The sequence below is a fragment of the Peromyscus eremicus genome, chromosome 4, assembly GCF_949786415.1.
Source record: "Peromyscus eremicus chromosome 4, PerEre_H2_v1, whole genome shotgun sequence".
NCBI classification, from domain to species: Eukaryota; Metazoa; Chordata; class Mammalia; order Rodentia; family Cricetidae; genus Peromyscus; species Peromyscus eremicus.
The window spans coordinates 61,383,013-61,405,436 of NC_081419.1; the positions used below are offsets into that span (position 1 = coordinate 61,383,013).

The 22,424-nt window shown below is 38.2% G+C and overlaps 1 protein-coding gene and 1 non-coding gene across 2 annotated transcripts in view; both read left to right on the top strand.

Moving 5' to 3' along the window:
• Positions 1–17,896, top strand: part of Fam171b (family with sequence similarity 171 member B) — a 53,780-nt gene extending 35,884 nt beyond the window's left edge. The window contains exons 2-8 of the mRNA XM_059260800.1: positions 655–888; positions 2,774–2,866; positions 5,896–6,054; positions 8,330–8,500; positions 10,026–10,142; positions 12,589–12,712; positions 13,569–17,896. Coding sequence (XP_059116783.1) covers positions 655–888; positions 2,774–2,866; positions 5,896–6,054; positions 8,330–8,500; positions 10,026–10,142; positions 12,589–12,712; positions 13,569–14,916 — 2,246 coding nt within the window. The 3' untranslated portion in view covers positions 14,917–17,896. The remainder of the gene's footprint in view (positions 1–654; positions 889–2,773; positions 2,867–5,895; positions 6,055–8,329; positions 8,501–10,025; positions 10,143–12,588; positions 12,713–13,568) is intronic.
• On the top strand, positions 9,425–9,505 carry LOC131910151 (small nucleolar RNA SNORD60). Its single transcript, XR_009379012.1, has one exon. It is a non-coding gene; the product is annotated as a small nucleolar RNA SNORD60 (small nucleolar RNA).
• Positions 17,897–22,424: the final 4,528 nt, after the last annotated feature.

The following is a 22,424-nucleotide window of genomic DNA, read 5'->3' on the forward strand; positions in this document are numbered from 1 at the left end:
TACTCACTCCAGAGCCCACATACAGGATGCTGTGGTACTTCCTTCCAAAGGCATCTCTATGTTGCACATTCTTTATTTTTGCCAGAAATCATGGGAGGTAAACCCCAGTCAAGATCTACACTTGAGAAATAAGACCAGAGGGTTCAGCAATGCTGGCTTTAATTCTCATTGTCTTCACTTTAGATTAGTATAACATCTTATGTGGGTAAGGAAGAATTTTTTTTTTTTAGATTTTGGAGAAAGGTTTCTGTGTGATATTTCATATAGTTGAAACAGAAACTCATTTCCTGCCTTCTAGCCAACAGAAAATGAAGTGTATTCAATTAGAGTTAAAATTCTATAAGTTGAAAATAGACAAAGTAAAAAATGTGTTTTCCTCAAGAGCAGTTCCTGCTCTCCTTTTAAATGACAAAAATTACAATAATAATACTGTGCCTTATTAATAATAAGTATTCTAATTTACTTTGTTTTACAAAGAATAATGAATTGGATGGAATGTTTTTACCTTTTTGTACAACTGTTAATATATACCTCTTAAAATAAAAAAAAAAAGTTTTGTCTTGTTGTTCAGAAGTATTGAATGACATTTTAATGTGCAATGCCATACATTCTAGGGTTCGGCCTGATTCAGTTTCTGACTTTTTTTTCTTCCAGTGTCTGTATTTATGCTAAAAGTCCAGGTGAATGACATCATCAGTCGCCAGTACTTGAGTCAAGCAGTTGTGGAGGTATTTGTTAACTACACAAAGACAAATTCTACGGTAACTAGAAACAATGGAGCAGTATTGATAAAGGTGCCCTACCAATTAGGACTCAGCTTAACCATCCTTGCTTACAAAGATGGCTACGTCTTGACACCTCTGCCTTGGAAAACTGGAAGGATGCCAAGTAAGTACTTCAGTGATATTTTGCATTCACCAATGTAAATGATTTCTCTCTCTGTTGAAGGAAAATCTGTTGAGCTGAAATTGAGAATACCTACAAGAATCCCATATGGTATGTTTAGAAGGCAAGGAAAATTTGCAGAAAACACTCTTTGCCTATTTGGGATGGTAAAACAAAACACCGCAAACTAGGTAGCTTGTAAACAACAGGGATATTTAACACAGTTCTGGAGGTGAGGAAGACCAAGGTTGAAATGGCACTGGGTTTTCTACTGTCTGGTGAAGGCCTGCTTTCTGATTTAGACAGCTGCTTTCCGTTTTATAGATGTTCTCTTCTCACTTTGTCCTGACATAGAAGAAAGAGTCTTTAATGCTCTTTTTTAAGGCAATCTAATTCCACTGATGAAGCTTCTGCTCTCTTAACTTAATTACTCTGGAAGCCCCATTTTTTAAACACCAACAGCTTTCTTTGGTGGTGAAATTTAGGTTGACAAAAATACTGGCATCATAGCAAATCGTGAAGGCACTTTATCTTCCACAGAGACTTGTACATTACCCGGTTGTGGATGCCTTTGGTAATTACTCTTTCCTGCTAAGTAACTTCTCTGATGAAGGTTGAGTGAGGCACTGATCTATGGGTGTAGCAATAAATCATTGGCAGTCATTTTATTGCTATGTTCCATTATCAGAATGGATAGTAGGTTTCCCCATGACCTATTTAGTATCAGGTTCTTGGTCACTTTAGCAATGTCAGGTATGGGTTCCATCACATGAAATGAGTCTTAAGTTCAATGAAGTGGTTGGTTAGTCCCATAATATTTGTGCCACTATTACACCTGCCTATCTTCCAGACAAGTCACTGTTGTAGGTCTCAGGGTTTGTAGCTGAGTGATAGTGATGATTACCCCTCTCCTCTGGTAGTGTGTAGAGTACTTTTCAGCACCACGCATGATAGTCAGTAGGGATAAAGCTTCCAGTTAGTCCTCACTCAGTTCCTACATGTTCGATGATATAAGTGTGTGATATCTTCAGCAATAGGGCCTTTATCATCAGGATATGAGAGTAATCAGTAGCCTTGGCAATTGTCTGTGATGTTTGGGGTTAGGTACCTATGGGACCTCTCTGTCCAATGATTCAACAAGATGTAGCCCATTCCCAGCACTGAGGGATTTATTTAGAGGCATAAGAATGTCTAGGTGGGGCGTCCTTTCCCATTATATGATGATTCAGTTTAAATTTCTCTCAAATCTGTATATATTTTAGGAAACTTCTACAGTAGTAGGTTTCGATGTGACTTAGAAAAGGCCTTTAGTGTGAATGTCCCTCCCCATATTCCCTCCTCTCCTCTGCTCTTCCACTCCTCCCCATTTATTCTTCCTATTCTAATCCCTCTTTATTTCTTTATGACTACATTATGTTTCCCTTTCCTTGGAAGGTCCCCTCCCCTGCCTTGGACCCTTACTAGGTACCTATCCTCAGTGATTATTTTAATCGAAACACACACATATCTAAAGTTTAAAGTTAACATCAAGAGAAAACATACAATATTTGTCTTTTGGCTCTGGGTTACCTCACTTGGGATAATTGTTTCTAGCTCCCTCTATCAGTTTACCTGCAAATTTCATTTTCCTTAACAGCTGAATAATATTTCATTGTATCAATGTATCACTTTTTCATTATCCATTCATCAATTGATGAATCTAAGCTATTTCCATTTTCTGGCTATTATGAATGGAGCTGCAATGAACATGGATGAGCAAGTATCTCTGTAGTAGAATGTAGAGTCCTTTGGGTATATCAAGAATCTTTTAAGGCACACTATGACAGAACTATGTGTGCCTCAGTTTCCCCTACATTAAATATTTTGATTGTATTGTCCTATTTCACAGTATATTCTTCAGTTACACTTTCACTGTTCCCTCAAAGCCAAGCAAATATATGGCTCTTTGAAGACACTGTTTTGATTACTGGAAAATTAGCTGGTAAGTACACTACTTTCTTACTAACGAAGTTCTTAGAATGATTATTTTATAAGAGAATCAGGGTTGATTATAACTTGACAAAAGTTCAAGTTGGGTATTGATGATAAGTTGATCTGAACAAGTTCTTATCTTATCATAAAATTGTATTTTTTTGCCAGGCGGTGGTGGCGCACGCCTTTAATCCCAGCACTTGGGAAGCAGAGCCAGGCGGATCAGTATCCACTGCACATGGGAATATATGATATGAGGAAATAGAAATTGCTGTCTGTCTGTCCTCTCTGTCTCATCTCTTAGTGGGCTTTTATAGCTGGTGAAACAGTGACAAGGACAGACATGTTTCCCAGATCTCTGGGCTCCCTAACTGTTTCTGTTTCCTTCTGTGCCTCCAGTGTGAATCTGGATGCTAATGTGGGAGAGGCCTGTCACTGGGAAGTTCCGATCGTCTAGGCAGCCTTCACTAGTGGTATTTGTTACTTGCAAGTCCACAAGAAAGAGTGCAAAAAGCCTCATTTGGGGGTATTGGTTCAGGCAGTTGTCCTCCCTGATTTACCAACTATGAAGATGACAGTTTGACCCTTTCTTTACCTCCATGTGTCCCTTAATTGATTCTTAAGAGAAAGATAGACATTTTGCTTCTCTTTTGATACACAATGCATAATGCCTTTATAAATTACAACTATTTGTTTGATTTGTATTGGTCTATTAATGTTCAGTGCTAACATAATGGAAATGACTAAAAGGCAGAAAATCCTCACGAATGAGTCAGTCAAGAGAGGCATGACCTAACGAATTGCTTGCGAAAACTCACATTTAGAAGCTAACCTATGCATTTCTGAAGTATTAAATAAGAACACTTAATAGTACTCAAGTTAAAACTTGAGCTTGGGCTTGATTAATCTTGGAGTGACTTACTAAGTAAGGCTGTAGACCCTCTTTCCCTAGATGTTAGAGCATTTGGTACTCATTTTGCTAGCATTTAGCAGAATATAATGTGGAGTTTTGTGTGGAGATTAGAAAGTGAAAAGGAGCCACATAGCTACAGAGAGTCCTGGGTTCATGCTGCTGGGTCTTTAATGAAATCAGATACAGATGTTTCTAACATTGTTACATCGCTCCATAAAGTACCTACTTCTTTTTTTAATGCTCATAAAATATTTTGTCAAGAAGGGATTTTGTGGGGGCGGGGCTGGAGAGATGGCTTAGAGGTTAAGAGCACTGACTGCTCTTCCAGAGGTCCTGAGTTCAATTCCCAGCAACCACATGGTGGCTCACAAGCATCGGTAATGAGATCTGGTGCCCTTTTCTGTCATGCAGGTATACATGCAGGCAGAACAATGTATACATAATAAATAAATCCTTTTTTTTTTTTTAAAGAAGACATTTGGTTTATAAAATAGAAGTACGCTCAGTAAATATATTTGTAGACAGGGGAATAGAAAAAAACGAAAACTTTTCTTAGGAAATGCAGGTAATTTACATAGGATGCGTATTTTTTACTTATAAGAAATTTGTATATTCAGCATTATTAAGCCACATCTTTTTAAAATTTTATTATTTAGATTAGCATACGAAAATGTGTATTTCATCATGATATCTCTATATATAAAGGTCACATATTTTAAAGTAAAATGCATTAGATAATATTTTGAGTGATCCGAAAATACCAGATTGTTTCCTCAAATAGCTAAATAATAATGAAGATATAATTATGCTATTTTACTCCAGTGTTTTGCAGGTGTTATTTTTTTCCCTTTATGAAAAAATCCTAGAAACTGATTTTAAGAATTATCTGACACTATCTTTTAATATCACACACATCTTTAAAATTTGATACATTTTTTCATCCTAATAACTTAAATGATTTCTTCTGCATTTATCTGTTATCTTATTTAAGTCCAAGGCCAAAGGTAATGTATCTGATAACTTACAAAATTTTGGAATTGATCCTTGGCTTGTTAAATTGTGTTGGTTATAGAAATATCAATATGTCCCTCAGTTCTCAATTGATAAACATCAGAAGAGAGTCCATTCAACACCATTGAAATGAAGTAATACACACATGCATCTGAAATCTGGCATTTGGAAGACTTTAAAAATACTGTGTACCTATCTAATGGAGAAACCTACCCACTTCAGTATGTGGCTGGATGTCCCGAAGGGTGGTTATTATTGAACGTTGCTGGAAACCTATCCTAAACTAGCATAACCCCAAAGGAACCATTTATCTTTTACAAAGCAGGGTCTACTTTAGGCAAGGTTTAATCTGAAGGACTCAAGTTGGAATAATTGAAAAATAGTTTTTCCTCTCTCCATTTCTCAATTCCACCCTGTAAACACTGCCTCCATTTTCAAACAAGCTCTCATTTTGGGTTACAAAAAGGGACCCTGTGGGAAACAAAACAAGCCTTCCATTCTGTATCCAGGCAAGCACACACCTTGGTAGTTGTGCTTGGGACTAGACCTATTGTTCAGCATGAACAAGATGCTTGATTGGTCTTGGCCCATTCTGACACACACCATCAACCTCACTCCTGTTACAGAACCACGCAAGCTGAGGATGGTCAGTATATGGTTCCCTAAAGTGAGATCTGAAAGAGCCATGAAGAAATTCTGGGCAGAATCAAACAGTTCTGGTCTGGAGGTGCTTTATGAGCTAAAAGAACCACATGTAATGTGAATGCTGAATGCTATCTTTTCTATTCCAGAACTTTACATTATTATTCTTATTACTGACATCTTTCCCCACAACTTCTGCTTTGTACTCAAGTTTCTTACGTGTATCCATGTAAGCATCAGCGGCTCATTTGCGGTTCACAGATTGATACTATTGTGGAATGAAAGTACTCTTTATATAAATAGATAAAGAAGGAAGCTTCTTGGTTCTGAATTTAAAGTAATTATGTGAGATGTTGATGACACTCAGAAATCATTATAACCACATCCTGTAGAAGAAAACGTCCTGACCAGTGATGCTGTTTTCAATATGTGTATGTTTTTGTCCATTTGTTAATGGGATTTCCTTTGTCCAGATGCCAAATCTCAACCAAGTGTTCAGTTTTCAAAAGCCTTCATTAAACTTCCTGACAACCATCATATTAGCAACGTGACTGGCTATCTAACAGTTCTACAGCAGTTTTTAAAGGTGGACAATTTTCTGTATACGACCGGAATCACTCTTAACAAACCAGGTATTTTCTAGTTTTTAAATATATAATCATATTTCTAAAAAACATTAGCACATAAATTTTTCATCAAATACCATTTATTTATGTGCATAGTATTACATATTTGATTTTCACTAAAGCTTTGCAAAATACATGTTGCTTTTGAAATATCTAAGTATTAATTGTTTATAAGCAATTTCTTTTTATCCAAAAAAGAATAGTTAAGCCAGGTGTGGTGGCCCAGCCCCTGAGAGGCAAAGAGGCAGGCAGATATCTGTGAGTTTGAGGCCAGCCTGGGTACAAAGACGGTTCTAGGGCAGCCAGGGCTGTTACACAGAGAAACCTTGTCTCCCACAACAAACAAAGAAACAAATAAACAAAACAAAACAAAAAAAGAATAATTATACCAAAGTCTTTGGCATCTATTATGTCAAACTAATCAAAATGTCCTTTCATTTTAATTCATTAAATTTCATTTGAACCAAAGTAAGTAGGCAAAATACAGAAAAAGCTGTGATTATTGTAAAATTTACAATATGATACATTTAGCAACTTTGACTTAAATACATATCCCAGTTTGACTTCCTATGCAGTTAGTCTTTAGCAAACTGATGAGAAGTGTCAGTTAAATAGCCAGAGAAAGTATGCTATCAGCTGGTCTCTGAGTTATGTTTACCACGGTGACAGAGCTGAGTCAGTGATCGTAATTTCTACTTGATCTGTCTTAGCTAGGAAAGAAACTAGTCCACAGTCCACAGCTTTGTTGTTAGGATTGTGTGATTTAAAAGTTAAGGGATGAATGGAATTTCACTTTTACAACAAAATTTAAAACACAACCGCATTTGTCACACCATTTCTCCTATTTGTGAATTTAATTGAAATGCCACTGTTTAAAATTACCTTGGGGAGGGGAGGGGGAGAGGGAGGAGGAAGGACAGGGGAATCCGTGGCTGATATGTAAAATTAAATTAAATTATATAAAAAAATTACCTCAGACAATTTATAATTTTGAGTATTTTGGTTGTGTCAAATTTTGGTTCATTTGGGTACATCTAGAATGAGAGTAAAAAGAGTATATTATATAAACAATGTATACTATAAATTATAAATAAAACTGATATTTCCAGTGTTGCAGCCAGACAAAGCCCAGTCTTCTGTCAAGCCTGTACATCAGTCACTGCTGAGGGTACTGCCTGGTCCATGAAGCAGGCTTTGTCCTTACATGGAGCATACTGGAGTTGACACATTAATACTCCTATTTCCTTGCTTTGGCTAGTGGGCTTGTTCTGGAGTTATCTCCCTGATTCTCCTTCTTTACCATGTCCTGTGTTGGCTTCTTTCCTTGTGTATTAACCTTCCACTTCATGAGTGGTTGTTTCCGGCAATTGCTTCCCTGGTCAGTTCCTGCTCAATCCCAAAGCCTGCTTCTTGAGGAAGTTGGTCTAAGACATCTGACGAAGTTTTTCTGGATGTAAGTTAGAGGATGCACAAAGTAAAGACACTTAATGAATGCTACACCACTGTCTGTCGTAGGTGAGCTCCCGCTGTGCTGGAGGGTGTTCAAGACAAAGCTCATGAGACTTGGGCAGGGTCACAAGGAGTTTTCCTCTCAAAATCCTGCTTTAAACATGCCGAGTCTTATAAGGGGACATCTCTGCTTTGTCTAGCCTGGTGCCACTGGTCACACGTGCTTACTGAGTTTGAGATGTCGTCAGAACACCGAAGGTCCAGGTTTTGTATAAAAGCCACGTGCAGCTGGCAGCCCATCTATTGGATTACACAGTTCTAGAGTCCTGTGAATCTACAGGTGTTTTTTGTTTTTTTAAATTGAAAGTTAGGATTAGCGCTTAGGGCACAGAGTGTGTGCACTCGATGCAGCATGCCTGTGGAGGCCAGAAGACCTCTTCTAGGAGCCAGTGCTCTCCTTCCAAGCAGGAATCAAACTCAGGTTGTCAGGCTTATACAGCAAGTACCTTTACCCACTGAGCCATCTCACTGGCCTGGGATTACATCTTCAAAAACCTTTGGTTGGATTCCAGTGTCCTTAAATCAGATGACTCTGAATTAGACTAACCGAAGCTTACACCTATTGGCCAATGTTACATTCCTAGCCAGTAGCTATTTATGAAATATATTGAAATTATATTTAAAAAAATATTTAATGTACAGCCAATAGAGTATGCATTAGAATGGGTAACAATGATGAAATAATAGAGTAAAATGAGTTTTAGAGTCATGACAATTTATTATGTATATGCAACCTCTGGATATAATCTTAATAAATTATACTCTCTTTTAGGTTTGGAAAACATTGAGTTGACTCCTCTTGCTGCAATATGTGTGAAAATATATTCTGGAGGAAAAGAACTAAAGGTGGATGGCTCTATTCATATATCTCTTCCTCTTCTACATACAAATCATGTAAACATGGGAGATCGCATACCTGCTTGGACATTTGATATGAACACAGGTATGGTAGCTAAAATAGAATGTTTTTCTTTTGGATATTTGGATATTTAATCTTAGAGCTTTATACACATCTAGGCTTTCACTAACATTACCACTTTGTACACTTTGTTAAGGACCATAATTGGCCTCACTGGTGCATATGTTTGTGAGGGGAAATGATGCTGATTCATTGTCTTGATCGCTTTTCCAATTGCTGTAATAAAATGCCCTGACAAAGGCAACTTAAGAGAGAGAGAGATGATTTATTTTGACTTATAACCGTGATGGCTGGAGTCCATCGTGGTGGGGAAGCTACAGTAGAGGAGGCGTGGAGGTAGCTGCTCGTGCTGCATCCATGTCAAGAAGCAGAGAGCGATAAAGGCTGGTGCTCTGCTGCCTTTCTCCTTTCGCACTGTTCCGGATCATGGCCCAGTGGCTGGTGCCACTCACAGTGCGAGTGTCTTCCTACTTCCGTTGACCTTCTCAAGATAATTCTCCACAGGCGTGCCAGAGGAGGCCCATTTCTCAAGGTGATTGTAGCTCTCATCAAGCTGACAATTGAGGTTAACCATTGTACACATTATGTAAAAACAAGCAAACAAAAATTTGAACATTATTCACCTACGTTGTCTTGTGTTCCTCTAACATTTTGAGGAAGAAATAATTTAAGATTAAAAAATATTCCCTCAGGAAATTTTAAGTAGGCAGTATGAGAGTATCTAAAATCTTAGTTAAGACCATCAAAAATATGTGTGAGTATCTTGACAATAAATTCCACAAGAGATGGAAGGAGTGATGGTCCCCCTTTAGGGATTCACCTAGTTACAGATGCTGCAGTGATCTGGGTTCTACTTTGGTCATTTAATCATTTCCTCCTGGATCTTCTGACTTCATTCTCCATTGCAAAGAAGACCAGATCTGGGCTTGCTTCCCAGCTACAGCAGCATGCCTGCAGTGAACTGCTTTAATTTCTGACACCTCAGATGAAAACTGCATGTGAAGTCTGACTCATTCATAGGTGCAGCTCTGGATGGAAAAGAAATTGTTCTGGAAAAACAATCAGTAGCATTAGAACAACGGTTCTTAAAGTGATAAGGTCACAAAACATATGTTGTACATGTGTTTAATCACAATCTCAGGACAAGTGACAAATAACTACCTGTTGATGAATTGGGATTTATTCCTCTCTTGTTAAGTGTCTGGTGCTGGAGACTGAACTCTGGGATTCAAGCACTTTACATCTTAGCTAGCCTTTAAATTAGAATTTTATTCTTCACATTCTCAGGGTACATAAGTTGAGTTTTGTTACAATGAATTTGTCTCCTTTAGTCATGACAAATCATTCACATTATGTCATCATGTATACATTCTAATGAGTATGGTGTGATATTTAAGATTTATCATCCTAGATATTTAATATCATGGTATTTATAATTTCTGAAATGTTCTGAATTCTTTACATGACTACCAGCAAACTGTTTTTATACCTTCAGTTTAAGGCTTAGAACTATACCTAATTGTTATTTTTCACTTACCATATGTTTTAGGTGCTTGGGTGCATCATGGCTGGGGAACAGTCAAGGAGCACAACAGTCATTTGATTTGGACCTACGATGCACCACACTTGGGCTACTGGATAGCAGCTCCATTCCCAGGAGCTAGAGGTAGTGTAAAAACGAAACAAAATAATTTTAAAGAATAATGCACATAGCATGCTGGAGTTGATATCAGCTGGCCTCCAGCTTAGCCTAAGCATTGCCATGTAGCAGGTGAATGAAACTAGACAACTCCTCCCCCCTCCCCTTTTCTTGTATACAGGACCAAAGGATTAAGCTCCATGAACTCTAAGTGCCTTCCTGTCACGTCTAATGAATCTATGAAGACTAAAGTTGCTTCTAGTATTTTCTAAGTTTATGTTTTCATGAATAAATTCTGCCCAGCACAGTTAGATCCTCTGGCTTTAAAAAACAGGGACATTTTGAGTAATTTTTTAAAAGGTGAAGAATGTGTGTAGTTTACAGGTTCCTGGGGAAGGCAGACATCTCTGCAGCTCCAGAAAGCAGACCAGAGCTTGCTCAACTCCTCACCAGGTGGCTGCCACTGACTCCAGTCCTTTCCAGTCTTTCCGAAAACAGTGCCTGATCTTTCTGAGGAGGAAGACTCTGGGGGACATGAGGGGAAAGGATGTTGGATAGTGTCTCCAGATTGTTTTGAAAGATCAGATAGATGATATAAAACATGATCATTGACCTGGCAGTTTGAACAGAAGGTGGCTGGAAGCTGGTGGCCACACATCAAGAATTCTTCACTAGGGATAATCCATGCTGATTTAACACAAAGTATTTAACACAGTACCAAATTATGCAGGGAATCTGAACCTAAGGAAAACCCACATTTATCACATCCAGTAAATTTATCAAAAATTTAAAAAAATCATTATGTATTCAATCTATTAAATCTTCCTGAATAGAACTGGGCATAGTGATGCACACCTTTAATCCCAGCACTTGGGAGGTAGAGGTAGGCAGATCTCTGTGAGTCTGAGGCCAGCCTCGTCTACATAGAGAGTTCCAGGACAGCCTGAGCTACATAGTGAGGTCCTGTCTGGATAAAGCTGTAACAAAATAAAACAAAACAAAAAACAAAGCAAAACAAAAACAACACATCCCCACAAAACAAGCAACAAAACAACAATAAAACAAAAAAACAAAACCCCCCCAAAACCTTCCTGAATACAGAAACATCCTTTCACATGCTGGAGGCTGGATGGGTTCTGTTACCCATCATTCTAACTCAAATTAAATAAGAACCCCATAGTTCTATATTTTGCTACTGCATAATTTAAGTTTCCATTTTTACAACTTCCTTAAACAATATCCTTCAAAGTTCTCTTTAGGGCTCGGAAGCCAGGGCCACATATTTTAGAGTTTTGCTTTCTCAGCATCTCAGCAGCAGGATACCGGTTCTGTAAGAGCAAGCTGTTGTGCAGCAGCCAGCCATTTTAGCTAATATATTATTTATTACCTTTGAAGCATGTGAGTGTTTGGGGTTGGCTGCTCTGCTCTTGGGCTTGGCATGGTTCAACTCAACATGTTTTCTCATTTCAGAACTCAGGTTGAAGGCATAGTGACTTTCTGGGACATACTCTTCCCATGTCAAAGTGCCTTAGCAAGATGGCCGAGCCACATCACATGCTTTGGTGCCACATTAAAGAAAAAGGCTCTTCTTCTTGGAGCAGTTTAAACCAAGAGTGATCCCAAATGTGGATTCTGCACTTCTCTCCTTGTATCTTTCTGTCTGCTTCTAACAAAGGACTTTGTTCCATATTTATCAAATAGCACAAAAAATACGGTATAGGAAGGAAATGAGGAATCTCTTAATTTTTTTTTTTTTTACCAGCATTTACAAAGGAAGAATTTACTGACCCCCAAGCAGCACTCAAAACTGCAAACAGATGCTATCAACCTGTATCCACCTGTCGCTTCCAACATTTATGGCAAATGTTTGTTTTCTTTAACTTACTTTCAACATACTGACTACTTTCTGAAAAAGAATACCACAATGCTTATCCATTATTCTGGGTCGGGGGCATGGAAGAGTCCCAAAGGAGAGACGGGGGAAATGGTTTTAGATTAAAGCTATGCATTCAGTGTATTTTGTAAAAGTGAATTACATGGGAATTCCAAGGTATAGTGAGGTTGGTTACATTGTTTCCTTAAAGGTAAGTTAAACTGAATAGGCTGAATACACAGTAGGGAAACAGATTGAATACAAAAATTTAGATGATCTGGATGCATGTTATTAACTAGGGTTGCAATATTAAGCAAGAAGTTCAGTTTCTGAAGGCAAGTGGTATTTTGGAAAAAGCTATTCCCATAGTCACGCAACCTCATTCCAAGAGTTCAAAGTTCATTGGTCAAAGCAAGTCAGTTGACTAATCCCACAGGGCACGAAAGATGTACTTCACCCACAGCAGTCTACCACTGCTTTGAAGGAAGCAAACCAATAGAATTGAACACATATATTCAGTCTGCCTTATCCAGGATAGAACAAAACTAAAAGTCTAACCCCAAATAATACGTTTTTCTGTGTTTATGTTGAATCATACAGGTTCCGGTATAAATGAAGATTCTAAAGACATAACTGCGTACCACACGGTGTTCCTTACAGCCATATTAGGGGGAACAATAGTTATCATCATTGGATTTTTTGCTGTACTACTTTGTTATTGCAGGTGAGAACAGCACTAATCTATGTGTATAGACAGAGTTTTCATATTATAGTATAATTTCAGTATGTTGTGTGCATTATAGAGTTCATTTATAGAAATAATTATTAGGGGCTGGAGAGATGACTTAGTAGTTAAAAACACTTTTTCCTACTGAGGCAGCAAATACGAGGCTGGCAAGGGTATGTACCAGGTCCTCTGCATGTATGTTGTAGCTGTTAGATTGGCATTTTTGTGGAACTCCTAACAGTGAGAGCGGGTGTGTCTCTGTTTCTTTTGCCCGCTCTTGAGACTCTTTTCCTCCCATTGTGTTGCCTTGTCCAGCCTCCATATCAGGGCTTTTCCCTTGTCTTATTGTATTTTTTTTTGCTGTGTTTGGTTGTTGTCTCTTGGAGGCTTGCTCTTTTATGAAGGGAAACAGAGAGGAAGTAGATCTGGAGGAGAGAAGAGGTGACAAGGAGCTGGGAGAAGTGGAAGGAGGGGAAACTGTGGTCCAGGTGTACTGTATGCAAGAAGAATCTATTTAAAAACAAAACAAATAACCAAAAACAAGCAAACAAAACAAAACAAAACAAAACAAAACACTTGCTCTTCCAAAGGACCTGAGTTCTGTGCCCAGCACTCATATCTGCCTGTAACTCCAGTTCTAGGGGCTCTCACATGCACATACATACACATAAATAAAAATTAAAAAATTACAAAGAAATCACTTAGCCTTTAATATATTTAGATTGGAAACCAAAACAAATGTATTCTAATAATCATTAGATATATATTTGTATGTTTTGGTATATTTTTCTTTGGTGAATCTTATAGATTGTAACTTTTAAGTATCCTTTACTTTTTGCTTTTTCTCCTCTAGGGGTAAATGTGGAACACCACAGAAAAGAGAAAGAAATATCACTAAACTTGAGATCCTCAAGAGAGACCAGACAACATCAACAACACACATAAATCATATCAGTTCAGTCAAAGTTGCATTAAAAGCTGAGGACAAGGCACAGTTATTTAATGCCCAAACCTCATCCTACAGCCCCCAGAAAAAGGAAACCACCAAGAAGGAAGCAGAAGAAAGAATTTCCATGGTGAAAACTCGGGACAATTTTAAAATCTACAATGAAGATGTTTCCTTTCTGTCAGGCAATCACAATAACTACTCAAGAAATCCAACACAGTCTTTGGAGCCAAGTATAGGAAGCAAACAACTTAAGCATATTAATAACAATCTCTCTCCATCACTAGGTGACGCTCAAGAGGACAAGAGGTATCTCACAGGAAGTGAGGAGGTATACGGGCGTTCCCACATTCCCGAGCAGCTTATGCATATCTACAGCCAGCCCATTGCCATCCTTCAGACATCAGACCTTTTTTCCACACCAGAGCAGTTACATGCTGCTAAGTCTGCCACTTTGCCACGAAAGGGACAGTTAGTCTATGGCCAACTGATGGAACCAGTGAACAGAGAAAACTTTACACAAACATTGCCCAAAATGCCAATGCATTCTCACATCCAGGCCCCAGATGCCAGAGAAGAAGACATTGTACTCGAAGGTCAGCAGAGCTTGCCATCCCAGACTTCCGATTGGAGCCGATATTCCAATAGCTTGTTGGAGTCTGTGTCTGTTCCCGGAACTCTAAATGAAGCTGTTGTGATGACTCCTTTTTCATCAGAACTCCAAGGAATTTCAGAGCAGACCCTCCTTGAGCTGTCCAAAGGCAAGCCCTCTCCCCATCCCAGGGCATGGTTTGTGTCTCTTGATGGAAAGCCTGTGGCACAAGTGAGACACTCCTTTATAGACCTGAAAAAAGGCAAGAGAACCCAGAGCAATGATACAAGTCTAGACTCTGGGGTGGATATGAATGAGCATCATTCAAGCAGAAAGCTGGAGAGGGAGAAAACATTCATCAAAAGCATGCATCAGCCCAAGATCCTTTACCTGGAAGATTTAGACCTGAGCAGCAGTGAGAGTGGAACCACAGTCTGCTCCCCTGAGGACCCTGCATTGAGGCACATCTTAGATGGGGGTAGCGGAGTTATTATAGAGCATCCTGGGGAAGAGTCTCCGGGAAGGAAAAGCACCATGGAAGATTTTGAAGCCAACACATCTCCCACTAAAAAAAGAGGCCGACCACCACCACTAGCCAAAAGAGATAGCAAGACTAACATCTGGAAGAAACGAGAGGAGCGTCCACTGATTCCCATAAACTAATTGTGAGAGCCATGTATCTCTGTCATTTCATGGTGTGTATTCTTGCTTCTTGTAAATTGCAGTATGAATTTAGGAAGCTGAGACTGAGCAATCTCATGGGCCTTAGACACATCTCAAGCAAAGTAGATGGTAAAATAATAATTCAAAAATCAGAAATGCTTTCTCTGGCCTGTTCTTTTCTTTTGCTTTTGAGTGATGAAGATATCCAAGTTTTCAAAATGTAAAATATGTTATCTGAAATCGTTGCTCAGTTTGCCAATTGGTACTGACTCTTAAGACTACAGTAGTGAAAAGTGTGCTAAAGCTGCTTTTTAAAATCTTACCTCTGCCTTGGTCTCGTGGGACATGAAGGCAGGTGTCTTCTTCGGGCCTCATCCTCCTGCAGTGTGACTATGATGTCTCTTCCTGCCTATGCTTAAAAACAACTTGATAAATGTTTGGACGGATGTTAAAGACCAAACGACACTTTCCTTCTTAAGATTCATGGTTTGTGGATTGTCAGCACCAAAGTAAATCCTGTGCTCCTATAACACAGGCAGGAAGTCCCCAGTTCATCAGAGGAGACCCAACTCTGGTTATTTGGGGATGTAGGTTTACGGAGAAAATAAGGCATTGACTTAGGTAGAAATTTGAGAAGTGAAAACTCTGCTGTTGTCTTTTTATTTCCAAATGAAGTGACCTTAGTTGCCAGGTGAGAGGAGGCTATGGTTTGCTTTGAGGTTCACTTATCCGCATAGGCTAAAATCTGTTTTTAATACTCTTGTCAGAACCCCAATTCAAATTCAGTCATTTAGTGACTATTACACTTGATTAAAGCATAAAAAAAATTTCTTGTGAATGCCAAAAAATGAAGACTGTGGAGATAAAGGAAGTGAATATTCCATGTAATTGGGCAGGAAAGGAAAGGCCATTTTCCTGATATTCGAACAATCGCCAGGGTATGAGTTAGGTTTCTTCATGTTGACACTGTTAGGAGATGTTTGAGGAAAACATTCTGGGTTTCAAGGGGGAGCTTGCCTTGTCGCTTGTATCCATGCAGCCTCACTGGTCAGTTCCAGGCATTTATCAGTGTCCTTTCCTCAGCGTGAACTCACGAGCTGCTTTCAGTTATGTGTCCTCAACTCTTCTACAAATAAAAGCTCTTTGATCCAATCAACCCATCCTGTTCTACCTAAAAATTCTTTCGAGGACACATTTGTCCAGCAGCTCTCCCTTTCCTTTTGGTGTGAAGAAATGGTTCTTCTTACCCCCTACCATTCAATGTATGACAGCAGAGGAGATTCAAGCCACCTGAACAATTTAAGGAAACTAAAATAGACACCCCAACTTTGTAAAATTGTAGTTATTCAATGGAAGTCAGCAGTCCCCCCTCCATCAAGACAATAGACTTCAGCCAGTTTTTCCTGCAATCCCTTCTGAAATATCTTACCTGTTGGAACTCTCCCGGCTTTATGAATTTAACCCAAAGAATGCAAAGACCTTTGCCTATGTTTCTTGTATATTACTACTCTCCATATGTGTTTGGGTGACACATAGGCTTGCTTTTGGGGGTAGAGTAACAAGGCTCACATTTAGACAAGGGGGCTTTTATTGGTCTCACACAGAAATAGATCATAAACAGCATGGAATGACTTGGAGAAATTTAAGGAGTTAGTGCTCTGTGGAAGTGCCTTTGACTCGGACTTGTGTTAGGAGGATTGATAACATCTTTCTTCTGTGTACATCTTGTTAGCCAAATTAAACAGATGTGCAGGTATTAAAAACTATAGAGCCCTAGTGTTTCACGTTGGAACAGTGAATTTTGCATGTAACATTTTCTTTTGCGTGCTGTTTCTTGAATTCACAACATATTGATAAATTGTTTATATTGGAATGAGGTTAGGAACTACATAGTAAAGTGCTGCATCTCCTTAACACTGTAAGTGTATAGCCTCACCTTTAAAAAGGTTTTGTGTCTCAACTGGGCAATGAAATACACATATAAACATATGAGTATATCGCCCAAGTACGCCAGTGACTTCACTCATTCTTGTCTAAGGGAAATGAGATGATGCATCCTAAGGGCTTTTGTAGAACTTTAATTTCACAAAATCACTTCAAAAAATACTGCATGTGCTGTTTTTGATTGGGAATTTTAGGCAGCTTATCTTTTCTAATCAGAAGATTGTGACTTCTCATTTGTGAGCAGTTCACAATTCCCTGTTAAAAAGCTGAAGCCATCTACTTTTTCTTAACCCACATGACAAACCAACACTATTCACTACTTTCTTAAATTTTTAAATTGAAAGCCAATGCAGACTTTTGCATATGTAAACTAGCAAATTTTGGTTACAAATTGCTGACATTTGTGGATCCTTTGTACATAGTTTGGATATATCTTGAAGGCAAAGCTATCAATTAACCAATAGATTAGTTTACTAAAGCACAGCTGTATGCAGTTTTGAATACAGATGACCTTGAAACTTTATAAAATCCATTTTTATGACTTTCTGCAGTTGAAGAGGGATCATGCCCTTTTATAGTTCACAGTATGCCACGAAGATCACAAATGCTGAAGAATAAGAGCTCTGCTTTGCTTTGGCAGTTACTGTCAGGCCAGTTTCTATGTATTTGGATCCTCTGCTATCGATATATACATATACTATAGGGTTTTAGAGGTTTTGGATTCAAATATTGTCCTTCCAAACTTCTCAGAAAGGTGAAGCTCAAAACTACACATTAATTTCTACTTGAGTTACTTATTGTCATGTGCTGACATCATAGAGAGACCTGACTTGGTTTCCACTTCAGATCTAGAGTTGACGTCTTGCCCTCTTGTTCTCAGGTGTTTCTAATTTTTTTCTTCTTCTTTGTATTCTTTCATTAGAGAAATCTCATGTTTTGGTGTATTTATTGACGTTGCTGTATTTCTTGAACAGTCTGAAGATTTGTAAAATGTTACAAACAGTTCTTTAAGGATAATAAAAACAATCTAAATATATACTTGTTGCAGTGTTTAATTTCAAGTAACAAGCAAAAGCTTCCTCCCTATATTATTATTTAATCTAGTAAATAATGAATACTTTTTGTTCATTATGTCTCATGGTAAAATGAACCCCCTGTATATAATGAACTCGATAACTATTTTTATGTCTCCGGAGTTCCCAGTTTTACTATTGAAGCTGAGTATAGACAACTAGTTTTCCATTGAATGGGATTCATTAATCTCATAGACATTTTTAAGATTATAATTTATTTTAAATTCTAAGTGAAAAAAATGATATAAAGCCCCCATACCTCTTTTCAAAATACTCTTTGGGCTTTTGACCTCAGACTAAGTGATGACTCAAAGGCCCTTCACACTCAGATATCCAAAGTCGTCTCTTAGCTAGTTGAACATTTGGGTTCAGGCAGGTGGTAGTTGGGGGGTTTTAGAATACTTTTGAGAATTATTCTAGCTGCCGTGTTTTTAGACCTCCCAAATACCTTTTATTCATTATGTGACCAGATATACTTTTCAATAGATCTACTGGGGGTTGGACTCTGAAGTCACTTGGCATGCAGTACTGCAGACACACTGACTCCACTAGCACTATGCTAGAACCTTCCACCTGGAGCTCTGCAAGCTCCAGCATGGTTGAGGCTGCCTGTGTGTCAGAGCCTGGGTGCCTGAAGGCTATCGGATTCTAAGAAATGATGTGGCTAAGTCATGACCAGAAGTATAGCTGCCAGAGCAATGAGATTCATGAGCTGATCATGACACTCTGATCTCAGAAAGAAAAACAGTATGGGAAGAATGATGGGAAATGTAAAGAGCTGCAGAAAAAGAAGCTGGGTAGAGACAGGGATATTTTAATGTTATGGAAAGTGATTCTTCTCATATACTTAATGGTTAGAACAGATAACTAGGGCCCTGCCCCTTCGACTACATATTGGAAAATATGAAACTAGGCCTCAGTGTTGTTTTATCTTAGCTCCATAATTAGCACCTTTCCTCTGCATCTTTAATAAGAGATTCCTTTGTCAGGATACACGACAAGATAGCTTCCTTCCAGGAGTATGCTCTCACACCAAGGGAAGGGTAGAGAAAAGTGCTTTACTGTATGAGATTTGGATTTGCCTCTCCACCAAAATGAAGATTCTTTCTTTCCTTGGTATTTTTATCTTTATTGAACTCAGATTCTTAATAGTTTAATGCCAGAAAAGTAGTCAAGAACTCGGTAACAGTTTATAATGCTAAATGTAAAATATATTGGTAAAATCACATACCATTATTATAAACTCATTACTATACATGCACAGGAAATTTCTGGGAGGGGAAGTAACTTTTCTTCCTGAAATAGCTCTGCTTAAAGATCACATTTTTTACTACCTGTGACACTTGTCAAAATATTGCAATGACACATCTCTCCACTTTGATAGCTATAACAAGTAAACTCCTCAGCATTTCTGGTCACATGATGAAATACATGCTGATGGAACATTTCTTAGTTGAAACCTGCATTTCCTGGTCTTTATAGCTAAACTAGGTGTATTGCTAAATAGTATTCCATAATTTTATAGGGATAGCCTGATTTTTTCATGAGTTGGCTCTTTTCCTTCTTTTGTTCAGGTTAACAGTGGGTTTCATAATTCATGTGTTCACTGTTTCTAATCCCTGTAGACCTTATTAAAATACTAGACTAACTCCAGACAGTGATTCAAAACAAACTAGATAATTACAGCCCCAGGAGTCTCTCAGCTTGTTATACTTCGATTACTTCATTAAAAAATCTTTCAAAAATACAGCACCGAAGAGGACAATTGTGGCTACTAGGAAAGGTGAAACACTGTCTCAGACTACTTTTTATTTTGTATTTCCATCTTTTAGCTCAGAAAATATATCTTTGTCATATGCAAAAAGTGCTTGTTAAAAAGTTATACACAAGTTTATCTCTACTAATTAGCACTTTATATTAAATGTATTTTGAAACCTTAATTTCTGACTTAGATAATCTCTGAAATATTTGTATCCATTAAATAGAAAAAAATTTAATTGTTAACATGGACTTTTATAATTTTTCCTGTTGCTCATTTTTTCATTTAGTGTTTATTTCTAATTTTTAAATGTTTTTATTCCATGTATGATTTATTAACTATTTTATTCATTCTTTAAAGATTTTATATATTTATACAATATGTTTTGAACTATTTAATAAATATTATTTATTTGGATACTGACTGTTAAGGTAGATGCCAGTGGTGAGAAGATGAGGTTTGTAACTCAAGACTTTCTTTTTTCTAGGGAGCACACTTACAGTTATAATAACAAAGGAAGAGTAGGAAAAACAATTACTGGCCTAGGCAGATATTTTGCTTTCTTTCTGTGTTGATAAAAATGACAAATTATTTCTTAGTAGGATTCTAAAAATCAATTTATTTTTATTTCTATTTGTTTGTTTGTTTGTTTTTTGGTGTTTTGAGACAGGGTTTCTCTGTGTAGCTTTGGAGCCTTTCCTGGAATTCATTCTGTAGCCCAGGCTGGCCTTGAACTCACAGAGATCTGCTTGCTTCTACCTGTTCCTCCTGAGTGCTGGGATTAAAGGTGTGTACCACCACCACCCGACTCTAAAAGTCAATTTTATACTGATGATTACTAATACACATACTCATTTTCTAAACTCTTGTTTCTCAAAAAGTATTCCTGCCTGTGGTCTGTTATTTTCCTTACAATCAAGGAACAAGTTCTAAATTATTTACAACAGAACTGTACTTGTCTCTCTTCTTATGGAGACGTACCTATCTCATCCTGCTTTCTTTCAGGAGTCAAGGTGAAATTTAATACTATTAAAATTAATTTTAGTAAAACAATTTCAGTGTAAGTCAGATAATTTCTAAAAACTCATCTGTCCAAGACATACTCCTCAATTCACTTCTAAAGAAAAGAAAGCTGGCATGTTAATTATATATGTCCCACTATATGAGATGTTCTAGGTTCTTAGACAGTACTGATAACTTATATTTTGTTTGCTAAGACCACAGGATCCCTATGGATGCGAACTGTGCTTTAATACCCTTCATTTCCAATAATACCTTTGTGATATACTAATAAATTGATGAATGAGTACATGGGAATGGATTTTGTTCAATGGAAACATCTGAAGTGTTCTGGGACGTAGGGGGAGTGGTGTTAGCAAGATGGTAGAGCTCCTGTGGTCTGGAGAGATGGTCTAGGGGACAATAGTGCTTGCTGCACAGCATGACGATCTGAGTTTGAATCTCAGCACTAATGTAAAAAGCTGGGGGCATGTTCCTGTGACCCCTGTGCTGTAGTAGGGGACAGAAATAGGAGGTCCTCACTGGCTGCCAGCCTAGGCCCAGGTTTAGTAAAAGATTCAGTCTCAAAGGAATAAGACAGAAAATCATAAAACAGGATATCCACTGTACTCTTCTGACCTCTGTGTGTGTACCCAGAGACAGGTACATGCGTATGCCAGACACATATTTATGCTATCACACACACACACACACACACACACACACACACACACACACACACACACACACCTCCTTGCTTGCATCTACAATAGCAATAATTTAATACCTCTCCACAAACCAGAGTCTTTATAGCAACATTGGGATATAGGTAGGAGGCTATAAAACACTGCTAAGGGTCCAAACTGTAAAAGTCTATTTATATTGTTAGTATTTAAAAATCGAATTGTTTTAAGACAGTTTCATACATGTATGCAATACATACTGTCCACTCTAACCCCACACCATCCTCTCCACAAATCTCTCTCATGTTTGTATCTATTTTATTTGTTTTGTGATCCCCTGGAGCTATCCATTGGGGCCTGATGGGCTTAGCAGGAGGTATAATACTAAAGACAGTGGTGTTCCTGCTAGAATCTACCAATATTCCATACCTAAGAGATAAATAATAGGATCCCCTGAGCACTGCCCTTCCTTGTATTAATACTGGGTCTTGTGTGGAGCCAGAACAGTTACAGTTATGAGTTAATGGCTATAATGTGTAGCATGAATCTTAGAGGGTCTTATTAATAAAAACAAACCTGAAGCCAGGTATTGGGGTAAATGTTGGAAGATCAGAGAAGCAGAACAAGCCACAGCTACCTTACCTGGCCAATTCCTCAGCGGATCCTGTTTCCTGAGACTGGAAGCTTCTGAGTCCTCATCCAAATGGATCTCAGCTGAACTGCTGCTAGAAGCCTAAAAGCTTAACCAGCCAAATGCTTCTAGTTTCTGGTCTTCATGCCTTATATATCTTTCTGTTTTTGCCATCACTCCCTGGGATTAAAGGCTCACTTCTTGGGATTAAAGGCATGAGTCACCATACCTGGCTGTTTCCAATGTGGCCTTGAACTCACAGAGATCCAGAGGGATTGCTACCTCTGGAGTGCTAGGAATAAAGGTGTGAGTGCCACCATTTTCTAGCCTTTGTATCTAGTGGCTGTTCTGTCTCTGACCCCAGATAAGTTTATTAGGGTGCACAATATTTTGGGGAACACAATACCAAGAGAACGGCA